Source organism: Micropterus dolomieu, linkage group LG08 (assembly GCF_021292245.1).
Source record: "Micropterus dolomieu isolate WLL.071019.BEF.003 ecotype Adirondacks linkage group LG08, ASM2129224v1, whole genome shotgun sequence".
NCBI lineage: Eukaryota > Metazoa > Chordata > Actinopteri > Centrarchiformes > Centrarchidae > Micropterus > Micropterus dolomieu.
Genome location: NC_060157.1, coordinates 29,856,995 through 29,874,550, shown reverse-complemented (window position 1 = coordinate 29,874,550; position 17,556 = coordinate 29,856,995). Strand labels below are relative to the sequence as shown.

Here is a 17,556-nt window from a genome sequence, read left to right as displayed (position 1 = left end):
GAGGGACAGCAGTCTCTCCTGGGACCACAGGAGGATCCGATGTGCCAGTTTGCATAATGGGCGCGAGCGCAGACCCCCCTGGTGATTCAAATAGGCCACCACCGCCGTATTGTCGGTCCTGACAAAGATGTGGCGACTGCGGAGAGCGGGCAGAAAACTCCTCAGAGCTCTGAAAACCGCCAACATTTCCAGGCAATTTATGTGCCAAGAGAAATGATGCTCCTCCCAGGAGCCTCGCGCGAAGTGGTCGTCCATGACCGCGCCCCATCCCGTGAGTGAGGCGTCTGTTGAAATAATTGTTCGGCGACAGATTGCTCCCAACACAGGACCTTGGGACAGGAACCAAGGCTTCCTCCATACAGACAGGGAACGAAGGCATCCGCTCGTAACCCGTATCAGACGGAGCGGATTTCCCCTCGGGGAGAATCCCTTAGATTTTAGCCACCACTGCAGGGCTCTCATGTGCAGTAGTCCGGAAGGTATTATACTGGAAGCTGCTGCCAGAAGACCCAACACCCTCTGAAAGTGTTTTACAGTGATGGCGCGGCCTAACTGCACTCTGGTCACTGAGGATTTAATGGACTCGATGCGTGTGGGAGACAGGTGGGCCCACACCACCCCTAGGAACGTAGTCCGTTGGGTGGTGTGGGACCACCGTCCGTCCACCGTCCGTCTTCTTCGCGTTGAGCCGCAGCCCCAAACGCTGAAGGTGGGCGAGGACGACATCTCGATGCCGAACCGCTAACTCTCGAGACTGGGCCAGGACGTGCCAGTCGTCGATGTAGTTCAGTATGCGGATGCCCTGGAGCCTCAACGGAGCCAGAGCTGCATCCATGCATTTGGTGAATCGTTCCTGGTAAGCCGTGCACCCGAAGGCGAACCTCAGGAACTTCCTGTGAGAGGGACAGATGGAGATGTGGAAATAAGCGTCTTGCAGATCTATCGTGACAAACCAATCCTCGGATTGGATGTGACTGATGATGGCTGGGATGGTAAGCATCCTGAACCTGAATTTCCTCAGAGATTGGTTCAGGGACCGCAAATCCAAAATCTCGCCCTTCTTGGGGACCAGGAAGTATCGGCTGTAAAAGCCGGCTTCTCTGACTGGCAGGGAAATTAATTCTATGGCCCCTTTCTTCAGCAGAGAGCGGACTTCCTGTCCCAACACCTGGCTCTGTTCTGTGTGTACTGTAGTCCCGACCATCCCGCAGAATCTGGGGGGGCGAACCCGGAACTGCAGCCTGTAGCCATCTACTACTGTGCGGAGGACCCACGGGGAAATGTTCGCGAGGCTTCACCAAGCTTCCGCGAACTTCGCCAAACAGGCCAGAAGGTGAGACGGGCGCATCCAGGAGAAAAGCCCTCTCCTTCCCCTGGATGCCTGATAGGTTGAGCCACAGATGGCGCTCCGTAGCCACCAAAGCCGCCATGGATCGGCCGATGGAACGGGCCGCTTCCTTGGCGTCCGGAGGGATGAGGCGAGGTTGGGAGAGAGGTAGCTAGCCAGTGCCTCCTCCACTCGTGGCATCGCTCCGTAGCCGTGCTGTCTGATTCCCGTCACGTTGCCGTAGTCCAGCCGGGGGGGCATAGACAGCCGCGCAGAGAAGGGTTTATTCCATGATCTACACAACTCGTTGTGCAGATCCGGAAAAAATGGTAGGGGCCGACGCGGGGGTGGCGCTCAGTGTTGCAGAAACTGCTCATCTAGTTTGCTGCCTGCCGATGGCTGCTGCACCGCCTGTGGCCAATCAATGTGCAGGGAGCAGGATTCCGCGGACGAGGACCGGAAAAAGGCCTCAGCCGTTCCGGCACCCTCGGCGATCTCGTGTTGTGATCCCCAGGATCGGAGCCGCCGCGACGCCTCAGCGACCGCGGGGCCTGTGCCACGAGGGGAGTGCATCCGACCATCCTCTAGGAAGAGCCGCTTGAGACCTCAGCACCCTCAGGGGCAGGGCCTCGCAATGGTCGCAGGCAGCCCCCTCGAGAGCTGCCTGAGCATGCGACATCCCCAGGCATGAGACGCACATCCCATGGGTATCACCTTCTGTGATGAAACGCTTACATGGGAAGACACACTGTCGGAATCGCTTTGACATGATCTGCTGCTTTGTCTCGATGTCAGGTAGGAAAATGGAGCTTCCAAACATAGCCAGAGTTCCTGCTGAATAGAAAGAAGCTAATGTGTCCTATGTGCCGGCGTGCTTATATACCCCCTCCGGTTACGCCGTCACACACTACCGTTCTAGTAACACCAATAGGATTGGAGTAGTTTCATTCATAGTTCAGCCCTGCCACGCCCAGGGGCGTTCCCATAGTGTCGTCACCGACGCAGTTCGAGTTCCCTCAAAGGGGAACTATCTTGTTGCTGGTGAGGGAACTCTGAGTAAGAGGCAGAGGGGGTAATAGAGGCTCAAATTGACACCTCGTTTTCAGATTATTAGTAAAATAAGATTCATTACTTTCAGCTGAGCCACAAGAAGGGGCTGGATTTCCCAGCTGATCCACAGTCTTAAAAAAAATCTAGGATTATGTTGATGTGTAGTAATGACTTCAACACCAAATCCAAATAAAAAACAGTGAAAAGGATTCTGATTCTGACAGGTTGGGATGTCAGCAGAACGTTTTATATGTCCTCTGGAATCTATAGAGATTTTAGTTACTCAACGAGGAGAACAGTTTCCCACAACAAGCAGGGAGGGCCTTTTACCTAGGAAGACAGCACAACCATATAGTGATTCAAAATTAGGACCTAATCCTTCTAATTAATTCTAGTGAATCCAGGAACTGCACATTACCTCCACACCAACATATTCCTACAGCTAAATCTCTTCCGACTGACTTCACAATTACGAAAATGAGCAACAAATGCTACAGGCTAAACATAGAAATTTTACATTACAAAGCATTGCATGTAAAAGCAGTGATGTATAAGTAAATCAAATAGTAGGTTAAGTTAAATATATCAGACAAAGATGTAAGAGATGTAAAGATGCATTTATGTTGTTGTTTGTGTGTATAAAAACAAGCACATGCACAAAAACATTTCCTTCCTATAAGTGAGCTACAGCTGATTCGCTGTAATGAAAGCTCCAGCTGTGGTTTGGGTGACTAAGTGCGTGTATGTGTGTGTGTTTGTGTGGGTGGAGCCGAACACTGCAGGCTCTACAGCTGGAAAATCATTAAAGCATTAAAGCATTAAAGCATTTTGTATATAATGGATGTTGCTCCATATTGTCAAGCAAAAACATGGTAGATGCTCACACATGCAGACAGTGCTACAAAACAGTGTTAAGCTTTTATATAGTCACACATGCAGGAACAGTCTCCTGGCTTCACAGGAACGAAGGTGGTGATAAACAAAGTCATAGATACCTTGGCGCATCACATCTCATGATGTCTCCAGACACTCATCATCTCAACAGCTGCTCTGTGAACCTGAAAAGCTTTTACCTCCAAGATGTAGTATCTTCATATTTTCAAGGCCACAAAGAGCTTTTATTAAGCAGCACCTTTGTCTATGTGTATGTGAGCAGGAGTGTGGCCATGGAGTGTATCCAGGCTATACTACATAAGTGATTTATTCTGAAGCTCTCATTTGTATCTTATCACACATGTATCTAGCTACATATATGGTAAGCTTATTTTCCTTTTTAAACACTGCAAAGTCTAGTTTAGATACATTTTATATGTATTTAAACAGATAATCACTGTAAAATTGTTGAGTGGGTGGTAACTGGAAAGTGCAGAGATACAGTATCTTGTGTTTGACTGAATTTGCATGTGAGAGGATAGTAAAACCATTAAAAGAAAAGTTCAACATGCGAAACACACTTATTCGCTTTCTTTCCAAAAGTTAGATGGGAAGGTCATACCACTCCCATGTCTGTCTTTGAAATATAATTGCGTACTCTGGGTCCAAGACAGTTATCTTACCTTTATCTTGCTAACCATATCCTGGTTGTAGCTTTACACTTCACAGACAAACATGAAAGTGGTATCAATCTTCTCATCTAACTTTTATCAAGAAAGTTTGTAAGCTGACATGTAATTCAGTGAACATTTCCTAGTATGTATGCAGCATGTATGCTGGATGCTGCAGGATTTCATTTTGCCTCATCTATTCAATTCAATTCAATTTTAATTTTATAGCACCAATTCACAACAGTTACCTCATAGTGCTTTTCATATAGAGCAGGTCTAGACCGTACTCTGTGATATTATTTACAGAAACCCAACAATTCCCACCAAGAGCAAGCACTAAGCAAAAGAGGCAAGGAAAAAAGAAGCAGAAACCTCGAGCAGAACCTTGGCTCAGGGTGGGCGGCCATCTGCCTCGACTGGTTGGGGGTGAGGGAGAGAGAGAGAGAGCAAGAAAGAGAGAGAGAGATAGCCATAATGAGGGAGAGAGGGGTGGGGGGTAGGGGGAGCAGCCTACACAATATCCACACAGAAGTACACACAGTAAAAGATAATATTGATACAGACTGAATGAATGATAACAGGACTAGGGCTAATAATTGTATCAAAGGATGTCGAGCAGGAACTTTGGGGCAGCAGGTGACTCACAACACCTGCAGGAAGTGATAGGAGGAGAGGGTGCTTACAAGACTACGGGAAAGGGGAGAAGTTGAGTTAGCAACATGTCATGCATTAATGGGATGAGGTTGCATACAGAGGGAGAGAAAGAGGTGGAGAGCGGAACTCTGTGCATCATGGGAAGTCCCATGTACAGTGGTGCTGGAGGCCAGGGCGATGCCATCCAGAGTTACTATATCTTTAGAAAATGCGTCACGGAGATGCTTGGGCCCAAGTACAATAACTTCAGTTTTATCTGAGTTTAACATTAGAAAATTACAGGTCTTCCAAGTTTTAAAGTGGTCACATTATGCTCATTTTCAGGTTCTTCATTTTATTTAGAGGTTTTACCAGAACAGGTTTACATGGTTTCATTTAAAAAAAAAAAAAAGATTTACATATTTTCTGTCATAGTGCACATTGCTGCAACTCCTCTTCTTGCCCTGTGTGTTGAACGCTCCGTTTTAGCTATGGAGTGATGCATCTCACCTCTACAAGATCTTTGTTGTACATGCACAGAACCTGGGACTAATAGCCAATCAGAGGCAGAGTAGGGCGGGCCCGGTTCAGCTGTATATGTTCGTCTTACAAGCTTAGCAAGATAGACTGGAGCAAAAGTTTCAGAGAGGTGAGTTATTATTTTTTTAAAACTGTACACTGTGTTATACATCACAGTCCATTGACTGCCTGGAGGGTAGCTAATGTTTGGAAGGGAGAGGAGAGGCAGCAGGCGGACATGTTGTCACTGTGTGCTGCAGCTCAATCTGTTTTTCCACCAGTGTTTTTGAGGGTGTGTCAGACTAGCCGCTAGGCGAGCATTATGACGCTTGTTTTTTGTGACGTCGGCTTAAAGCGGAAGAAAAGGCTGGACTACAAACGAGCTGTCTTCAGGCAGTTCAGAGCAGAGTTTTCTGTGGGAGATGGTAACTCCCTTTGGGCTAGACTTTGGGCTTTTTCACTTTGCAAACCTATTCCGTGCACAAAAAAAGATATATAACGCAACAAAGGAGAGGAAAAAGCCAAAAAGCATAAAATGACCTCTTTAACATCCTAAAGGCACATTTGGAGTTTAGCTAACTGATTAGTTTCATCTGACTTAATCGATAGATATAATTGAGTATCATCTGCATAACATAATATAACAAGGGCAAATACTATGAGGGACAGGCTGGCAGAGATAAGCTGATAGGCAGATGGGGAGAAACACAGGAAGAGACAGAAGGACATTGTGAAAAGAAAAAAGAAAAGAGAGCAAATGGCAATAACAAAAATACATTTTTGCCATTGTAAAGCCAGCAAAAACAAAGCAGACCCTTTGAGAATAGCATTAGTGATGTCACTGTACTTGATAAGGTACAAGAAACAGTCAACATTAACATATAGATGTTAAATTGATGTTGATGTGATAGTTGATACTGTGGGTGTGAATAATTGACTACAGCAATTCAATTTTTCATCTTCCAAATGAAAAGTAACTAATAAATAATAAAATAAAGCCTTGCTCAATTTAATATCCTCAGGGCTTTTGCTACCACATCATTGTTTGGTCTGATATTATCAATACCTTATGGTGGCTAATGCTAGCAAACTTAAGATAAATATTGCTTTGCAACGGATTTTACAGTGTCCGTTTGATAACTGTACTTGTGCTAGTTTTACACTGATTTTAGTATTAGGCAATCATTATCCTGTAATTGCCACTTGTGGCCACAGCAGCGGCAGCAAAAGTTGCTCAGGCTCAGGATTTCTTTTTTAATCTCACCATACTTTTTCACTTTTCTCTTTTTATTTTGTTTACCTTTGCCAGGTTGTGAAGGTTGTAGGAAGCAACATCTCCCATAAACTTCGCCTCTCTCGGGTCAAGCCATCTGATGAGGGCACCTATGAATGCCGTGTCATCGACTTCAGTGATGACGCAGGTGCCCGCCACCATAGTGTCAGAGCCTACCTGCAAGTGGTGCCAGAGAGCCACATCGTCAACGGTAACCACAACGACAACTTTAAGGCCCTGGACGATACCAAAAGAGGAGTAGCTTTTGTTGACGGGGATGACATGGAGTCTCACAGTGGCAGTAAAGAGCACATTCATGGCCATCACCAGAATCACGGGCACCACCAGGAGCATGGCAAGAGGCCTTCACTGCCGGTCCACCACGGCCACAGCCACAGCAGCAGTCAGCAGCACAAGGCAGGCAGAGAGCTGAGGAAGAGGGATGTGGACAGTAACCACAGCCACAATGACTGCACCAACGAGGCAAGCTGTACGCTGTAGATGGTGGTTTATTACACCTGAATGATCGATTACAGAAGGATTGCATACCATCACGTGTCACAGCATAAAAAGTTATTCTTCCCACACAGTGCAAGCCTGTTCACAAGTCCAGAATCTCTAGAAATGTACAGTATGGCTTATTCAGAGCACAGTGCTATAAACTGTGATGGGAATGTAGCTTTTTCTTCTGTGCATCGGTCTGGTTTGGACTGCTCATTGTCTTTAAAGCCTGGCCTCACAACATTCAGCAAGGGGGACTGATGTGTAGATCTAAGCAACTCCACTGTTTCTGTTTTCAGCAAAGACAAAAAAAATTGTCTTACTATTAACCCATGCTCTGATCCACTCTTGTACTTTAGATACTGTAAATAACACAACCTTGCTTTCATGCTCATACTTCTTCCACTGCCTTACTCTTTGATTTGGTACGTCAGAAAGAAAGTACAATATTATACATTTTGTAACTGGGTTTATGTCCAGTAAAAGAAAATGTTCCTTTTATTCTGAGAGTGCACTGAATTATGCATTTAGCTTTTTACCTAGAGCTCTAGCTTTGTTGGATCTTTTTGCAGTCAAATAATGGACATGGGATATGGTGGAAAATCATATACCAGACAAACATATAGCAGAAATTCAGCAAGTTATTCTGTGTTTACTCACAGGGTGAAAGAAACATGCTTTCTTCAGCAGGAATTCAACAAGGTCCCAGAGCAGCAGTGCTCATCAAGGACATATACAGCATCATTTAATTTGAGTTGGCGTAAATACAGCGCCAGTGTGGAAGTGTGGGTTTTCTTCCACATTTGTGTACAATTCAAACTAAGCACATCACAGGCTGTATTTTCCCACAGCGATTTTGAGCTTATGAATTTGCAATGCAACAGAAAACATGATTTTTGTTCAACCCTTGTGCTGCAGGTTTGATCCATTCATGATTATTCAGACTGAAAGAAATCAGTCAAGTTCTATCATGGGGACCCCACCTGTTTGAAAAGATCAAAATCTGACTTGGTGTGCCTCTAAATCTACTCTGTAACTACAAATCAATAGAAGCAATGGGCTTATGGTGCAAGATACTTTTTGGGAAGAGCAGTGCTCTATTCCTATCCCAGCTTAGTTCCCTTCTTCTGATGCTCTAGCCCAGTGCTCATCAATCATTTAAAAAGCCTCAATCCTCTCCACTACAAGCCTCTAATCCTCTCTGTATATATGACTGTATAATATGAAATAAAGTGAGTGCATGTTCAGTAATTTTCTTAAAATGTTTTGCAACTAACCATAGACAGACAAGACAGTGTGTTAGTTAAATATAATTTTGTCATTTATAAGTTTAGATTATTTAAGAGAATTGTCCATTCTGTTAAAGAGGTATTTTTTTCAAAGCAGTTTTCTGTTGCTTTAGTGCTTTCCAGAAGTGCTGTACAGACAGATGAATGACACATTCCCTTCATAGCTGCTCAGAAAGGGGTTTCCCTATTGTATCTTAGTACTTAAGCAGTGTTTCTTAAACAACTGTACTGTAAGTGCAGGTCCACAAACATGAGTGTTACCTTATTTTAATGATCTTAAATGTGGGTATAATTTCAAGCAGTTTGGGACTTGGGAAAAGGTTTTAAAGGGGCCATTTGCTTAGAAGCTCTTGTGAAGCACAGGACAATAGCTGAAGGTATCAAATGGGTGTTTTTAGTGAAACACTGAAATTGGCTGTAATCTGTGTCTCAAGGCCATGAGGGGCTTTACTTCCGTGCTGGATTATCCATCAGAACAACTACAGCTCTCTTGTTAGTGTTGGCAGTCTCTGTAGACAGGGAGGGTGCTTTAGTTGGAGGGGGAGTGATCAGTGGGATTGCTTTTTTCAACAAGTAACTTTGATTTGATGTTTTGTAAAAAATAAAAATAAAATGATAAAAAAAAAAAAGATTGCTGTTAAAAAAGAGGGAAAATGTCCATTTCTTCTAGAATGTTTGGTCTCACTAAGTATATGACTTTATCAAATTAAATAAATTGTATATGAAATAAAAGTGAATCTATGGTCATTTTCTCAGTGATTTACATGAAATGGAAAGGTATAAGCCACAATAAGCTTCGATTTCATGTAGACCCACCTCAACAGTCACTTATATCTAAAGGGTTGTTGAAGCTCTTTGTTCAGCTGTGTCCTTTGTGCATTAAGGAGAAACGATATTAGGCAAGTGTCTGTGTGTAATAGGTGCTGCCAAAGCCCCCACCCCACCCCACCCCACCCACATTGCAGCTGATGACTAATGGTGCTATTGTCACCACTGGCAGCAGAATAAATAGCAACAGCACAGGATGAGATAAAGAGGTGCTGTGCCGTGCTCACTAGCGTTAAGGCAGGCCAGCTAACTACAAAACATGATGGCGATCCTGTTTCCCACACTAGAAGGCTCATACATTCATTATGGAGCGATGAGGTGGGTAGGATCTGGGTTTTCCCTTCAGTGAACTGATATGATAATGGAGGGGCCTTCCCATTTTTCATTTAAACATGTAGAACCATGCAGAGCTCTGAGTGATAAAAGGTACAATGAAAGATTGACCAGTGTCCCGGCCATGAGGCATTCGCTTCCCCCATACTTATACAACCTGACACACCCTGTTCCTTTCAAACTGAAGCATCTTCAGCTGACAGTACATGTGATGGCTGGCAGGATCGCTCAAAGGTTAGTGAGAGCATCCCCTAGGGCAGTTCCTCCATCCTTTGTTGAAAGATGAGTCTGGTTTTATTCTATATTTGTCTTATTGTAACTAAATGCCATTAAAAGATCAAAACCAAGAATACATTAGTCTGTCTCACCAAACCTTTTGACTTCCCTACCCTGTTTGTGGCACTTCACCGGAATAGGGGTGTCCCCGAATAGTCGAAGATTCGATAGGTGGAGCCTGATTTGGATCATATAATTTTGGCTATATGGGGGTGCTCAATGTCTGATTTTTCATAGAACTAATGGTTTTCTCCCAGTAAGTACATATAAGACACAACCCTGATATAAATATGAACATATAATGTTGTAAATAAACGTGAAAAGAAAAAAACTTTCAATAAATCTTTTGCGCGTTAATAAATCATAAATTGTAACTGCACACATAGGGTGTAGGGTGTGTGTGTGGTAGAAGAGGGAGAAAGACTGATGTGCAGAGGTGTGTGAACTTTGAATCATTTATCACCACTGATGAACCACACAAAGTATATTAAATCATTTTTTAACAGTACTTGGAATAGACCTGCGAGGAACAACTCTGCATAAGACCGGTGAATGGCAGCCGAGCAGATCAGAGAGAAAATGGTCAACAATAAGCCTCAGTTTAGCTGGAAATGTACAGTGTAAGTTACACCGACTAATGAATATAGATTGCAGCTCTGCAGCTTCTCAAGATTAAAGCGGAGCTACCGTGTGTAACATCACCTGGCCAAAACTAGCTACAGAAATATGTAAAATGAAGCTGACCAACATGTACTGCTCTCTATAAAAGCTTAAATACTTCAACTATGGCTATCCTTTAAGCCACCCTGCAGTTTCTTCAAATGCTTTAACAAGACGAACCACAAGTGGGAAAGTTGGTTATTAGCAACTTAATACATTTCTGCCACAGCCGTAAGAGAGCCATCAGTTATCAGTGTGCTATTATCAGATAAAATAATAGTTACACTGGGGATCCTAAATGGATAGTTTCTTAACTCAGTTTTTATCCAAAGGTGTTGCCAATAACAACAAAAGCCTATATAAAAAAGAGGTCATTACAGACTGTAAATACACTCAATATGTATTACTCGACAAATGAAATGCAACTATAAAAATGTTTTTTTCAAAGTTTTATTTAATAAAAATCTCAAGGATTCTAAATTTAACAAGACATGCAGATACCCTATATACCAAATACTTTTTCTTAAGGTGAATTAACAGTGGGCTGATCTTTGGTAGGGATGCTGACAGTGGCACACCTCCTTGAGCTTCCCTTATCTGCTGCCAGGTTGATATATGCTTTAGGATGACATCATCTGTGGCAGCTCAGGTGAAATAACTTTCTCACAGCATCTGTAATCACAAAAGGAGATTTTCATACAAAATTTCATGAACCCCCATAGCAAACAACACGACACGTAGCCACTAGCTTTTATACTTCGTCTGCTGTCTGACATTTAAAAAACTAATTTAGATAGGTTTTGGGAAATGTGCTTTTTTACATTTTTGCCAAGAATTAGATTAGATAATCTGTTCTTAGAAAATGTCTGAATGGTAAATATAAAGCTACAGCCAGAAGCGGGTTAGCTTAGCTTAGTGTATATACTTGAAACAGGTGGAAATGCATTATTTCCTCCCCCGCAGCTTTGTGCAGCACTGCCTGCGATTGACTAGTAGGGGAGAGCCGGGACGATTGAAACGCGGGACGAATGAAACACAGCAATTTTTTCGGAGCCCATACAAGTCTGATATGCCAAACTCCCTCAGCACATACAGTCCACAGTACTTAACAGAACCGGAAAATATCAGGGGGATGCATCACGGAGTTATACAAAAGAAGCTGTTTTCAATCACAGAAAGTAAATTCATTCAAGCGATCATTTTTTTTGAATGACGAGTTGTGTTTATTGTTCCATGTGCCATGGTCATGATCACATGAAAGATTAGTTAGTGCTTTAACACATCCTGAAGTTTTAAATGTCAAAGTTTTACAGTTTAGAAGCTAGTGAAGTTTAAATGTCAGGAGTCACTGTCCCGACACGTAGCCATTCTACCTTATTTACATATGGCAGGAGGGGGGCAGAGTCCACTAGGCTGCTGGCTAGACCACCAGGATACTTACAGCCAAAAATAGCATCTTCACAGTAGACCAGGAAAACAGGCTGCAGATGACCATTAAAAGGGCAGCCAATATCTAATTCAAAAGTGCATTAACTGTTGGATATTCTAGTTAGCTAGCTAAGTTATAGTTATACTATTTTTTATTAAGAAAAAGGACATAATTAGTTTGCAATTATGTATTAAGAAGGGCAGTGTCAAGCTTTCTAAATAAAAACAAGAATAACATAAATTATTTGAATGTATATCATTGTGTTTCTATCTCCCCTACCTGTTGCCTCCATTGGTTAGGATGACTGAGGTTAGGATTAGCCAATCAGAGGCAGAGTAGGAGCAGGACATGGCTGGTGAGGGGAAATTAGGCGGTGGAAACAGCTAGCCTGGCTCTGTCCAAATGTCAAAAAATCCACTGAACTGCACCTCTTTAGATCAAGCTCCTGATGTTTGCGGATGACACCACCCTCATTGGGCATCTCATGAGTCCGCCTACAGGTGGGAGATCGACCATCTGGTGACCTGGTGCAGCCAGAACAGTCTGGAGCTCAACGCTCCGTGGAGATGGTCAGCCCCACCCTCCCCCATCATCCTGTGTGACTCCACAGTCACCACTGTGGACTCTTTCCGCTTCCTGGGCACCATCATCTCCCAGGACCTCAAGTGGGAGCTGAACATCACCTCCCTCACCAAGAAAGCCCAGCAGAGGATGTACTTCCTGCAGCAGTTGAAGAAGTTCAGCCTGCCAAAGACAATGATGGTGCACTTCTACACCGCCATCACTGAGTCCATCCTCACCTCCTCCATCACCATCTGGTACGCTGCTGCCACTGCCAGGGACAAGGGCAGGCTGCAGTGTATCATTCGCTCTGCAGAGAAGATGATTGGCTGCAATCTTCCTTCTCTTCTGGACCTGTACGCCTTGAGGACACTGAGGCGAGCAGGAAAGATTGCAGCTGACTCCTCCCACCCCGGACACAAACTGTTTCAAATTCTCCCCTCTGGCAGGAGGCTGCGGTCCATCAGGACCAAAACCTCTCGCCACAAAAACAATTTCTTCCCGTCTGCAGCTAGCCTCATTAACAAGCCCCGGGTCCCCCACTGACACTCCCCCCTTGCAAATGATACAAATGTCTCTGCACATGTAAATACTGTTTCATCTCGTGTCAGGCACAGACCTGGCACGTCGCATGTATTTGTTGTTTATTGTTGATCTTTGTTGTTGTATATTTTTATGTTGTCAGTTTATATATTTATATGTACACAATATTCTCTTCTGTTGCGTTACTTCTGCACGGCACAGACCCAGAATAATGCACATTTATATATCTGCAACGTTTTTCTTCCATTCCATATTCATATATTTCTACATTTATTTATGTCGACTGTATGTTTGTCTATGTGTAGCACCTTATCACCACAACAAATTCCTCATATGTGTAAAACACTACTTGGCAATAAAGCTCCTTCTGATTCTGAGTTAAGGAATCAGAAAGCAGGTTCAACAAACTGGGTTGACGAACTCAAGCTGTCAAACTCCGAGTTTTCCGTTTCAGAAAAGCCGATCAGAATAAGTTCAGTCAACTCAGAGTATGTTGAGCCTGATGGAAGTGCGTGCATGGGGATGAAAAAAAAGCCATCATCAATGGAGCCAGAGCCTCCATTTTAATCGGGTGGAGCTATATATATGAATGCTGCCAACGCGGACCATGATTGGCTCTAAAACGTTGGAGTGGAGGATCGATACGTTAACAATATTAGGCTGCATTTTATACAGCGTTGCTCATTCATTATTTACCAGACTGGAATTTCCTTAATGAATGATAAAGTGCTGGAATTCTCCTACAGCCTGTTATTCATTTTAAATAGCTACAGGCCTGTTTATTCAGCTGTAACCTGACGGGACTAAATGCCGGTGGCAATAACGGAATCAAACAGATTAGACACAGTTTAGGCTCCTCATGGACCTGTGATTTTAAAGTGACAGTCCGACTCAGTAGGCGTATTAATGATTTTTTTGTAATGTAAAATGTGTCTAGGTGACTGTGAAGTTTTAGATGTCTATGTTACATTAATGAAATCTTGCTCATATTTTATGAAATGCTGTCAAAACACATTCAATCACCAGATATGGAAAAACTCACTTTTAAACTACATGTATTTGTTTCAGCTGCACCACAGTCATCCTCACACAGAAGTATTCACATCATATCCAGCTGATAACTACAATAGGAATGTTCAATCTGTGCAACTACAATATGAAAAATTACTGTTCATTGATCAGTTTTATACAGATTACTTTAAACAGTGATTACTGCAGCACTGTAGCGCACAGTAAGTGTTTTGCCTTAATGTCCACAGAGTCACTGAGTTATAAAGGACAGTGTAGTTTATAGATTTTATTCTGTGCTGAGGATAAATTTACGATGTCCAAAGATAACTCTCTGTCCATACATCGATGACAGATTGATCATAAAAGCATCATGTTCAAGATCATGTTTGGGTAAAAAAAAACAAACAGCCTATTTAACCATGATTTCGATGTTTCTAAAGACGTAACTATTTTCCAATATGTGCTTTGATATCGACAGTCTGAATGAGTAAATGTCAGACAGCCGCTTCAAGCTCCGCAGGGGGGGAGGAGTCAGAGAGAAACTCAGCGTTAGTTGAAGTAAACCTCCTCCCGAGCAGGTTAGGTTCAGGGGTTACAGACCTAGAGTTAATCTGATCTCGCTCTCTGAAACCGACAACCCAGAGTTTCCCTCATCTCAGGCTCAACTTACTCAGAGTTTTGACTAACCCACTTTCTGAAACAGGTCCCTGTTCAGTTAGCATTCCATAAAAATCCTGTTTGATGTGTTATCTGTATGTGTTAGGCAATTAATTGTTCTTTAAATAGGAAAGTTAACCTTTAAACCTTAAACCTTAAAAAGACAGCTTTTATTTGTAGGAGTGCAGTGATGGGGAGGAACAAAACATTTACAGGGAACAAGCCTACTCAAGATTACAGACATCATGGAGCATAAATATTTTTCTTTAAATTCAAATTGAAATATACATATGTCTGTGTAGAGTTGTGTAATTATTTGTTAACATACTAAGTTTGGGCACCAACCATTTCAAAACATAAATACCAGTAAAACTACAATACTCTCTTTTAACATGTCAACAAACAGCATGGCTCCACAAAACACTTAACATGAGAGAGAGAGAGCGGAGTGCATTGACACAAGTTACAGTACCATTTTCACAAACCTAGATTAAGAATGCAATATTTAAGCCAACACAACCAAGCTCATAACCAATGAGCCTACAAGGCCATAAGCAAAGAGCAGTAAGCTCAACACTAATGAAGTCAATGATGCGCACAGACAACGTTTTAGGGTCCACAGCCTTTCTATAGCCGCTTCCACAGAGATCCTGCAATCAAAATGGAAAGAATGTCGGCCAATGTATATTCCATTCCCAGCTCCGTACCTTTCATACAGTGCAGCGATCCGGCAAACTGGCCTAATAATCCCGAATAATAAGGCAGTATGAAAGTGGCTATATGACAACAGCATTATGACAACAACCGTAATCCGTAGCCTAGTCTCAACCGATCCAGCACAACAATTTGCCCATGCAGGGACCAGCAGCCTCATGTGAGGAGAAAGGCGGCCCGGCGGTTTTTCCTCTGGGCAAACTTCTGGGTGACAGTCCGCCGACTCGTCGTGGCCCCGCAGTGTTTGGGCGCAAGTAACGTTGAGCCAGTTTCACAGCATCGTCCAGATGACTCCCGCTGTTCTCATGTTTTGCAATCCTCTCAGAAAGGTGAAGGTGAAAACAGGCACAGGACGGTCTCCCTCGAAGCATAACGTTAACAGCCACACGGCACTGTCAGGGCTCCAGTGTTTGTACCACGTTAGCTTGCTGTTAGCGATGGTGCTAACCTGTTGCTATCTGCAGACTATTAGCTCTCACACACAGTGCAACACAAGAAACTGTGTAGCAGTGTGACAAACTTTTTATAAACTAGCCAGGCTACTAACTGTCTCTAATCATTAAATAAATTAGACTTTTCTTTCTTCTGCAGCTTGTTGCTGCCTCCACAGAAAACACACACATTCGGCACAACACCGGTCTTCTCCGCTCTGCTCTGCCTGTTAGTCCCGCCCCTTAAGCAGTCACAATTTTAGAAACGTGATTGTTTCATTACATTGTTGAATCAGATACATGGACAAATCGGAGGCCTCTCCTAAAATAAACACAGTCTGCCACACCTCAGGGTCAGAGGTTACCCTCTTAAAGTGACAGAGCCTAATATGAGAACACTTGTATGCTGCTATTCACCTTTTAACTCAAACAAAAGGGTTAGATAATATAAACAGTAGATAGCATTTTTTGCATATGCTCCTTGCCAGGGGGGGCCAATGGTGTCCACCCATTTTCTTAGGGTGGCCGTGGCCCCCCCTGCCCCCCCCCGGCGGCGCCATTGTATATGTTTTATTATATTTTATTATATGTGGTATTGTTTTGAGAATATTTTATTTAGTGGAGAACTTGGTAGTAGTTTGCAGGAGAATTTTATTTCTTATTCTTTTTTATGTTATATAGTTTAATTATTATGTGTAATTTGAAAGTTTGTTTAAAAAAATCCCCCCAATTTTTTTTTTTAAAGTTCACAATTAACAACCAGCAATTTAATGTTTGCATTTTCCTCCTTACTGTACTGAAAAGAAACGACGATAATGAGGAAATCAAAAGCGAGGTATATTCCGAACTGTGATTTTTGCGTACTGTTACACCACTAATGTATCAAGGACGAATCCTGAGAAAAAGAGAAATAAATACAGAATTGAATAAATGCTCAATAAATAAATAAACATCTGATTAAAGGCACAAACAAATACAGTAAATAAATAAATGTAGGCAGTAATTAAATTGAGACATAAATATATATATCTCTTTTAATTAGCTTCTTTATTTCTTCACCTTATTTATTTATTGTCTGTTATAATCTTCAACTTTATTAATTAATTAATTATTATTTAAATGTATTTATTTATGTGTGTATTTTAATATTTTTGTCTGTTTTATTCTTCCTTTGCATTTTTACCCTATTTATTTCCCCAATGCTGTATACTTCTGTCGGCTCTTTTTATATTTCTCTATGCATTTCTGACTCATTATGCAAATGAGGAGGGGCTTTGTCTCAAGGGGTCAACTTCTCACCTATTGGTGGACCAGTCAGATGACAAAGGTTGGCACTACATGCACACATCAACAAGCCTTTCTCCCCACACAGTCACAATAGATGGCTTCCTTCAGTGAACTGAGGTGTTTAGCTACTCTATTTGAGGACAATACTACCAGCCTTGTCTTCCTTCTTTTTCGTGTGGTCCCTCTGAACTACAGTGTTGTTAGTTAGCGACATACACGGACAGAGAACTGCGGGAAAGTGAGGCGTTGTTTGTGAGAACCACATGGTCAGCTAGCTGTAGCTAAATCTGGAGTGCACTCCTATTTGAGCCGTTACGGTAAATTCCCCGACATGGAGCAACAAAACGTCTCGGGTTACGTATGTAACCCTGGTTCCCCGAGAAGGGGAACGAGACACTGCGTCGGTTACGACACTATGGGAACGCCTCTAGGCGAAGCAGGTCTGAACGTGAATGAAATCACTCCAATCCTATTGGCTTGTTGCTAGAACGGTAAGGTGTGACGGAATAACCGGAGGAGTATAAAGCACACCTGTACACACGCATCATTAGCTTAACTATGAAGCAGGCGCTTCAGGCGGGGAGAGAGGTGCGGTGGGCCGACGCAGTGTCTCGTTCCCCTTCTCGGGGAACCAGGGTTACATACGTAACCCGAGACGTTCCCCTTCGAGGGAACTCGAACTGCGTCGGT

At 42.9% G+C, this 17,556-nt stretch overlaps 1 protein-coding gene across 1 annotated transcript in view; it reads left to right on the top strand.

The window, feature by feature from the left end:
- LOC123975012 (V-set and transmembrane domain-containing protein 2-like protein) overlaps positions 1-8,778 on the top strand; it is a 24,048-nt gene extending 15,270 nt beyond the window's left edge. The window contains exon 4 of the mRNA XM_046056103.1: positions 6,383-8,778. Coding sequence (XP_045912059.1) covers positions 6,383-6,847 — 465 coding nt within the window. The 3' untranslated portion in view covers positions 6,848-8,778. The remainder of the gene's footprint in view (positions 1-6,382) is intronic.
- The last annotated feature ends 8,778 nt before the right edge of the window (positions 8,779-17,556 follow it).